This window comes from the organism of the source record quoted next, unplaced genomic scaffold (assembly GCF_019419815.1).
Source record: "Pyrus x bretschneideri cultivar Hongxiangsu unplaced genomic scaffold, Pyrus_bretschneideri_v1 Contig24, whole genome shotgun sequence".
Lineage (NCBI taxonomy): Eukaryota > Viridiplantae > Streptophyta > Magnoliopsida > Rosales > Rosaceae > Pyrus > Pyrus x bretschneideri.
The window spans coordinates 3,106,171-3,115,848 of record NW_025999546.1 but is presented as its reverse complement, the minus strand read 5'-3'; the positions used below and the strand labels follow the sequence as shown (position 1 = coordinate 3,115,848).

The window sequence follows — 9,678 nt, the reverse complement described above, 5'->3', positions numbered from 1 at the left end:
CCTCCCCTAATTGGGACACCAAACATCTAATACCATAAATGAAACGCTCTAAACTAGCATCCATTGAATATACCTATTGAGCATTCGAATTAGCGATTGAGAATCGGATTCGATCTCCACCCTTGCACAGCCGCCCTCTGTACAAACCAACAACGCTGCATGAACTGCCGCGTCTTCCGCCATAGCAGCACAATTAAAGAAGACACCTTAAAAGATAAATAACAATAATATGTTTAGCGCAAAAAGGAAACAAGAGTCGTAGACTAACATTGGGTTGTGAAAGAGGTACAATATGTAAGTTGAATTCGCAAAGAAGACATAAAGGAAGAGAATAGACGAAAAATCTGGAACGAAAATGTGCGGATGTCCTTTCCAATTATAGGGTAAGAAGCTCACAACTTAAGATGATTAGATATTGATGATAGTTTTGTCATATTAACTAAAATTTTAAGCAATTTGTTTTATTAACTTCTTGAATTCATTAATTAGTCATCTCACCTCATTCCGTTAAATTTCTTATCCATACTAAGTTGCATGCCTCGCGCATGGCTTATGTTCAGGGTTTTTTTTAGGCATTTCAACACCTTAATGGTCTTACAATAAATTGCCTCAAAAAAAAAAATCCTAAAAAGCACAAAAAGGGCTAATCTAGAATAAGATAATTTGAGGGTTTTTCGTTCCAAAAAGGGGAACGATGGGCACTCTCTTCTCTATGTGTCAAATTGAACTTTAAGGAAATTTTTTCTCACTATCTAGTTGTGACATCCCACATCGTTCAGGGGAGTGATCCTTAAATGTATATTATCATCCCTACCAAGCACGAGGCCTTTTGGGAGCTCACTAGCTTCGGGTTCCATCGGAACTCCGAAGTTAAGCGAGAAGGGGGCTAAAGCAATCCCATGATGGATGACCCACTGGGAAGTTGCTCGTGAGTTCCCAAAAATAAAACCGTGCGGGAATGGTAAGCCCAAAGCGGACAATGTCGTGCTACGGTGGTGGAGCGGGCCCGGGAAGTAATTCGCCCTGAGTCGGGATGTGACACTAGTGCCATTGATTTGGAACATGATTAGACAATGGACTGCATTTTTGATATAGTTGCAATAAAATGAAAGAAATTGCCATGATTGAACATTTTTTAATGGACATGATTGGTCACATTAAATTCTCAAAGCTTGCAATTTACCACAACTCCATGTTAGTAAGTTTAGTTTACTTATTAGTAGTTCACCATAAGCGATTCAAATGAACATGACATGTTTTTTAAATAGCCAAAATTTAAGAATTTGTACTAAAAAGGAGCAAAAACCTTATAAAAAAAGAGGTCAAAAGTCGTAAATAACTCTGGACATAAATCATGTGCAAGTTGGATGCAAGATTTAACGAAGCTGTAGTGAGATTACAGATCAATGATTTTAAAAAATTGACACGAGAAATCATTTAAAATTTTAATTCATATGACGACAATTGGAAAATAAAATGTATAACTTCGTAAGACATTTCAAAATATTTCCCTTTTGAAAACTTTGAAACCTAATTTCATCCATTTGTGTCAGCAATTATGTGCATGGAACCAAAAAGCCAAAGAAAAAGAAGGAAACATAACGTAGCATGCATGAATAATTGCTACCCTTGTATTTTTCCAACTGTTTTGATAACTCAGAAAAATAGATGGATGATATATACTAGTTCTTGGTATCATGGTATGCGTCCACACTTAGGCCGAGAATGTCTCAGGATTTCCAAAACTGAAGCCATATATAAAGTTTGACTTGTAAGGAATTTTAAACTTGATATAAGTCTAATTTTATTAGGAATAGTCCATTTTATTAAAAAAACCAATCCCTTGAGTTTAAGATTATTTTATTATTAATAATTATCTATTTAATGAAAAGGTTAAATCTATTCATAGTTATCTCTTTAATAATTATTTTCTTATTTTATTTTCACCTTTTTTGTTATTTTTTTTTCTTCTTTATGCTCTAGATCCCATTTATATATTTTATTTTAAAATTTTTATAATCAACCTATATCACAGATTAATTATATTATTTACCTATATGACATATCGTTTTATAACCAATATGTGTCAGAGATTAATGTGTCTTGCTCATAAGTAGGTTATGATTTTTCACCTTTTAGTTGGGTTTCATATCTTGCATATAGATATTATTACCCATTCATGTATATTTTTTCCTTGAGTTAGGTTGTGTGTTCATATTAGTATATTAGCTTTTTGTGAGAAGATATTAAGGCTTGGTTTGGTACTAAGGTGATTCTGAAAAAAGCTGGTATCAAAAAAAGCTGGGAGCTGTTTTTGTGTTTGGTAAACATTCAGCTTCAGCTTTTTTTCACAGTTTTGGGTGAAAAAAAGCCAAAAACAAGAAGCTGCAAAACCCAGTTTTGAAAAACCGACTTTTTTCACATTTGTTTTACATAAAAGTTTACCAAACACTATAATAATGTTTTTTTTTTCAAAAGCACTTTTACAAAAAAGTTTATCAAACACTCTACTGCTTTATTTTACAACTGCTTATTTTCACATCACAGCAGAAGCAGTTTTTTTTCAAAGCACAGCAATACCAAACTAGTCCTAAGTAGATTGAAAATAAACCAATTTTGAAATATTCAAAATTAAAAAAGTGCATGAAATTAGAAGATTTTAATTATCTTTAATATTTTAAAAAATATAAAAAAAGAAAAAAAAGAAAAGATAAAACTGAGCTTAACCTAATGGTTAACTTAATTTTTCAAACGAAAATATTACTCTTACCATCTAGTTGTATCATCTCTCTAATAGAAATGAGACTCACATGCATTGACGGGCTCTATATCTATTAGAGAGATGATATAAATAATGTCACAACTAAGTGATAAGTATAACATTACTTTTTTTTCGAATTCAGATGTTAATGCCCTCACTAATTTAATCCAACACGTCTCAACTTTTGTTTTTGGTTTTGGTTTTTTTTTTTTTTTTTTTTTTTTGCTTTCTGAAAGTGGATTGTGTGAGCCTCTACTCAAAGCCCAAGTTGCAAGCAAATGATGCCATATTTGGCAGAAATGCATACCTTTCTCATCCATTCCTCTCCTTATACAAGATTTTTAGATGACAAAGCCATATTTCATTCATGATCTATGCGTATGGATGAATTTAATTATATTTGGCTTTCCACTCAATCTCTACTGTGTTTTTAGTAGTATGTAATGTATGTGTATCACAACCGGATATATGCTATCTTCAAATATATCTTTTTTTTAGAGTATGTTTGATCTAGGCTATCACCGCTAGCCTCTAGATGGGGTTAGACCCTCGGAAGCCATGTCAGCAACTTCGACTGAAAATTTGACAAACTTGACAGCAGGGGTAATGTAGGACACACAGAAATTTAATTTATCGGGTAAATTGGGACCAAAATGAATTTTATCAGATAAAGTGAGATTTCGAAGATACATTGCAATTACTAAGGCCTAAAAGCAAAACCCCAAACAAATACGATACACTCTTCAAACCATCCATACAGGAACAATAAGGGGAAATTACTTGTTCAAAATTTTTCCATTTTGCACTCTTCCGTTTATTTATGTGTCGTTTCTTTTAATTTATACAAATTAATGATAAGAATTAAATAAGGGTGTGTAGAATGGGAAAAAAAGCGGGTGAAAATCGTTTCTGATCAATAGTATTAGTACTAGAAATTGGTGCCCCCACGTTGTTATGGGATTGAAATATGTATGAAAAATTATGTTGAAAGATATAAAAGATTGTGTCACAAAAGATTAACACTATTTACATTGAAAATGTTAGATGAATTGTTATGTACAAAAAAATTTGATCCACACAGTCCACATGGGTAGTTCATGTCGCCTTGGATTGATAGTATCACTTGATCAAAAGATAATAGAACTTTGTCCTACCTACACGCCAAAAAGATTAGATTGACACATTCTACACCTGGGTAGTTTTTGAGGCTTTGCATCGATAGTAATATTTACATACAAAAGATTACGAAACATTATCCTATTTACATGCAAAAAGGATGACAAACTATTGTTCTATTTACATTAAAAAAAGATCATAAAAGTTGTTGACTGGAAGATGGTTTCCGTTGTGAATGCAGGTTTGTTGGCTTCATTGAAACTATGAATCAAGAGACTGAATTTATATTGTATATGAGATCCATGACATCAGATTTATAATGTAAAGAGAATAAGTGGAAAATGAGCATTCTTATATTTAAAATCAAGTTGCAGAGAGGTAAGCCATTAAAATCATGTGTGTTGAGGAATTCAGTAGGATACATTATATCAAGATTCTCAAAATTTCCAGAAGATGGGCATAAAGAATCTAAACTTAATTTGACCAGATAACAAATTTATTGCATAATCATTTATCTCCGTTACAATATTATTTTTTGGTGTAACAATAGCTCGCTCTCTCGTAAATATTCAACATTGGCAAAAATGGTTTCCAAAATTTGGATAAGTTGCTGAAAAAAATAGAATGAATAAGATGAGAGTGTAAATGAATGAGTACGCCATACTGGTTCTTAGAGAGATGCCAGACTCAAATGTAATATCAATGAGAAAAAGGAAGTAAAGGAATACCTACTAAGTTCTATATGCAGGCAAGCTTAACCATATCTAAGCTACTTGGCCAGAATTTGTAGTGACCCACGGAGACTAAGTGGCATACAGCAACAGCAACTCCATATGCGCCACGATATATATAACCATACTGCAAAAGTTATTTCAAACGCACTGCTGTGTATATCTGCACAACTAATAGAGCCATTAAAAGATAAAAGCAACTATCTTATTTGATGCTAATTACAAAACCTTGGCATATGTAGGCTTTGATTAAAAGGTTAAGTACTTACCAAATGATTCCAGTTGCAAAAATGCATGGAATATCTACAAGGTTCCTGATAAATCCAGAATTTTATTCTCTCTCTTGCTCCGTTTTCCCTGCACCCCAAGAACAGAAAAGCGATTTAGTGCCTCGTCATACCCACAAACATAGCAAGCCAAGTACATTTTAGACCATAGAACATAGAAGCAGTAGTCATATAGCGTGAAATATAGATATTTCCGGGGCTAATATCTAAGTTTTTTTTTTTTTAATCAAATACGATTTCTCATTCAAATTGCAATCTGGCAACCTCTAAGTCACATTAGAAAGATAGCTATCATTCAAACCACTTGATAACACATATTTAGAGAATTAATCAGTTGTGTGCATTTGAGTGAATGGTATCATATTTGATCTTAGGTGCAAAATTATATTCTACTGAAAGAAGTATACTGTCTGCAATTTTGTTAAAAAAAAAAAATAGTTTAATATTAGAACAATGCCTTTAAACCATGAACATTTAATGTGGAAAAATTGGAAGTTGAAATCAGTGGAAAACGACATAGGATAGAGGACAAAATTCAAACAATGTTGTGATCAAAGTTGGAACTCCGTTGAGAGTTCAACAAAAAGATCAGTTGAAAATGCACTCACAGACCAACTTCAAAGAAAATATAGTGTCAAATGACTGTGCTAGGAATAGAACAAAGCAAACTTTATATGGAAAGTGAAAATTTACCTGCAGACCAGCAGCAGCAAAAGCAAACGGAATACGTCGTGAGTTACTGCCAAAGTGAGAGAGAGGAGAGATGAAAGATGAGTAATTACTTAAAGCTATAATTTTTTAAGCATGTTCTACAAATTGAATCCTTTAGCTATCACATTAACATGCTTGGAATGAACAGTATGCATAAACGTTGTTAAAAAACAAACATAGATGCAATATCATCAAAATTATCTCCCTGTTATTTTGTATTGTAATAAGATTTATGCTAAACAGTGTTTTCATCAAAATTTAATAATAAAAATACCGCAGTAACATGAGAGAAAGAGTTGACTTCTACCCCAAAATTATAACATTAGAAAGAAACAAAAAAAAAAGGATTTTGATAACATTGTATCTTAAGAAACCCCCAAATTTCGAGGGATAACTGCTTAATGAAATGATCTTAGTAAAATTTTCAGTTTATTGGTTCTTCTGCTTTATGTTACAACCATTTGACAATATAGTTGCAATGCAATATGCATCCAAGACCAACCCATCACATTTGAAAAATTGTAAAATCGAAATGTGTGTCGTAAGACAAAAAATGAGAAAAGAAGAATAACTACTTTCTATTTAACGTCTTTCTTCATTATGATTGCTTTATCGTGCTTTACCATCCTAATTTCTACTCTTATCTTTCTGAAGTTTATTATCCAGAGAAGTCCATTTAAACTATTCCAACTGATTCCTTCCAATCTCTTGATTTTATGATCTCATTGGAAATCATATAAAGACAACTCCTATTTTGTAAGCTATTTCTGCAAGTATTTTACGATTAAGAAACAACTGTAAACACATAAAAACACAAAACAAAAAAACTTAGACACCGTATCAGTGTGTGTTGGGCGTGCATGTTTCTCCCGTACCTTTTATCAAACAAGTGGCATGCGGTGCTACTACGTATTATTGAAGATTAAGTACCTGAAAATCATAGGACTCAAAAGTCATCTCAAAGAAGAAAGAAGAATAAAATATGACATGAATACTCAAGGATAGGCAATCAAAGTGAGTCCAGTGAACCCGCTTAAAATTGGGCCGAGAACCCACCAGGAAACCCAAATGAAAAACAGAAAGAAGCCCCAACTTTAATCTTAAGTAATGTATATGTTGGATTCTTCCATATTTATGAAAACAGAAAATATGATATGAAACAAACTTTCTTTCCTGTAGTTTTGAGGATGTCTGGGGTTAATTCATGTTCTTGTGCCAAGGAAATAATATGTCAAATTCAACCACAAATGAGCTTAAGATTATTGTCAATAGCTAATACAACATACACTAAGAAGGTTCTTAACAACGAAGAAATAATCCCAAAAATCATACTCAACCTGCATTGCTGAAACGAACACTATAGCTTATATACATTCTCAATGTCCTCAGCAAGTCGTCTCTCCAATGGCTCTGCAATCTGCAAAAGGTTTTTAGGAGATTATAATTTAAAAACTGAATCACATAAAATTTCTGAAATTAGGTTGCTTCTTACCATGGTTATTTTATTCTTATTGGGTGTTTCAGCAAAACATTTCATTGACAAAGACTACACCACTGTTTCACAATATGAAACAACAGGATCAACCCGCATCAACACACGGGAGTGAGAATATAACTATCGATTATGTTTTTAACATATAAATAGGCAAAGAGTTATAAATACCAAACACAAAATGGACAAAATATTTTTAGAAAGCTGTCTAAATTTATATAATTTACAAAAAAGACATTATCAAGTGGGAGAAAAAAAGAAAAATAAAATAAAAAAGAAGAGCTGAAAAGCCAAATGAAAGGGATGATCAACACGTGGTTTGCCCTGCCCAATATATATATAAATATATATATATGTATATTTTTTTTTTCTTTCTTATTTTCTCCCACTCGCATCATGACCTCTCACTTTCAGATTGGACTATGATTTCCCTGCCCAATATATATATATATATAAAGCCTTTAAGACCAACTCCAATGGTGAGCTAAAAGCCAAATTACCCTCCAAAATTTCCCCCCAAACCCACTCCAACCCAAGGTGAAATTTTGAGCTGAATGTTAAATGCTAAACCAATGCCAAATTCCCCCCGAAATTTAGCCTAGAAATCAGGGTGGACTCTACCCAATATTTATCGGAATTTAAATTTTTTTAGATTAAAATGTTCATAAAATTAATTTACGATAGTCTACATATTGATTTAAAAAAAAATTAATTTAACAAAAAAAATAGCCTAAGTTCATTCTTTAATAATCCCGGGCTAAAATTTTAAGGTAGAACGGTTGGAGTAGAAAAACTGTTTTTGGGCTAAAAGCTAAATTTTTCGGGTTAAAAAATTTGACTTTTAGCCCAACCATTGGAGATGGTCTAAGAGAAGGGATTTCATTTTTCAAAAAAAATAGGGACATATTCTTAACCATTAGATTTGGTTTTAATGAAATTCTATAGTTGAGATTATGTGGCATGTGATTTAATCTCAACTACATAATTTCATTAAAGTCAAATTTGATGGTCAAGACTCAAGAAGGTATCCCTATTTTTCAAAAAAAAAAAAAAAAAAATTCCTTCCCTAAAAGTGCCTGTATATATTTTTGCCACTTCGCATTTAGTATCTCTTTTGTGGGTTGCTTTTTTCTTTTGGCTTTTTTTCAAAGGCTTCGGATGTAGCAAAGAGGGAAGTGCATGCTGATGAGAGACGCGAGGCCGTGAAGGACAAAACAGACTTCTTACTGCATCAAAGTGTAAACATTACGAGAACCGAAGCAGAAACCAAGGGTATTTCTGCCTTTCACTGTTGACCAACAGTGCTATCTCTCACATAATGAACAGTACATTTCTGCTGAGCTTGAGTAGGTATAAATATAATGTGGTTCTTATCTCATGCCACACCATTAAGGTTCAAATGTGCAAGATACTTATATTATTATGGGTTCTTCGTATTTGGTTCAGTGAATAAAATGATGGATTTCTACCAATGCATTACGGCTTTGAAATTCTCCATTCTTTAAATTATTGTAATAATTTGGAACTCTCTCCCATTTTCCAAATAATAGTAAAAATATTATTAAAAAAACACATTATTTTAGTTTTTTTTTTATTTAGTACAAATATTACAGCATAACAATCTAAATCTTATTCTTACACGATGAATTACACCATATAATGCAATACCTAGCCAATAATCACTGCTAGAAATTCTAAATCATAAGACAGCAGCAACAAAAGCAAATGAACTTCAATGATGAATCCCAAACTTCAAATGCAGTACACCACCTACTAATTCTATCTAGTTTCCGATCTACTTCTTCGTTTCCTGCACGTACTTCTCCATTTCGTTCAACCACAGGTCTGCAAACTCACAACCCTTCCAAGCCTCAAACCACGGCCCTCCGCGAGTATAGTGTATCGCCTTTGGGAAAGTTTCCGGATCATTCTCAACAACCTGGTTGTGCCCCTCAAGAAAGTTCCAAGTAAATGGGATGGACCCGATTTCTTCATCCTCAAGCCACTGAAACCTATGAAGAAAAGCGCCTGTTTGCGTATTCACAACCTCGGGTGTCAACACTTTGTTTTTGGGATGTCCGCAGTTATACAACACCATGGAAGACCAATTCTTCCTTGGATACACAGTCTGCACTGCTCCATCCATTTTTGTCGTCTCCTTTGGTGTGTAGTCATGTTGAACACACATTATGGCATATTTGTCATCAGTCAAGTCTCTCAGTTCCTTAATGTCAGCAAGGTAAAGAAAATCACAATCCACAAACACTGCCCAACCTTCGTAGTTCGCCAAATGTGGAGTCAAAAACCGGGTAAAAGAAAACTCGGTGCTCTCTAGCTGTTCCCTTTCGCGCCAGTAAAGGCCATTCTTTCTGAGGTCCGATTGTTTGATTGGTATGATCTCAACGTGGATCGAAGATCGCTGTAGTATTGAGTGTCTACAAACCTCGTACGCAATGTCTTCGCGTGAATCGTAACCCACAAATATCTTGAAGGGGTTGTCCTTCTTCATGTCTCCATTACTACTCACTGGATGAACCTTCTTATCATTCAAACTCATCTTACTTGATAAAGATTGTACTG

At 33.4% G+C, this 9,678-nt stretch overlaps 1 protein-coding gene across 1 annotated transcript; it reads right to left on the bottom strand.

Moving 5' to 3' along the window:
* Positions 1-8,797: 8,797 nt before the first annotated feature.
* On the bottom strand, positions 8,798-9,678 carry LOC125478182 (protein CDI-like). Its single transcript, XM_048585980.1, has one exon. The coding sequence runs from the start codon at positions 9,653-9,655 to the stop codon at positions 8,894-8,896; it is 762 nt and encodes a 253-aa protein (XP_048441937.1). The 5' UTR covers positions 9,656-9,678; the 3' UTR covers positions 8,798-8,893.

Coding starts and splice junctions, on each gene's coding strand:
- LOC125478182 (XM_048585980.1), bottom strand. CDS start 9,655: ATGAGTTTGAATGATAAGAAGGTTCATCCAGTGAGTAGTAATGGAGAC.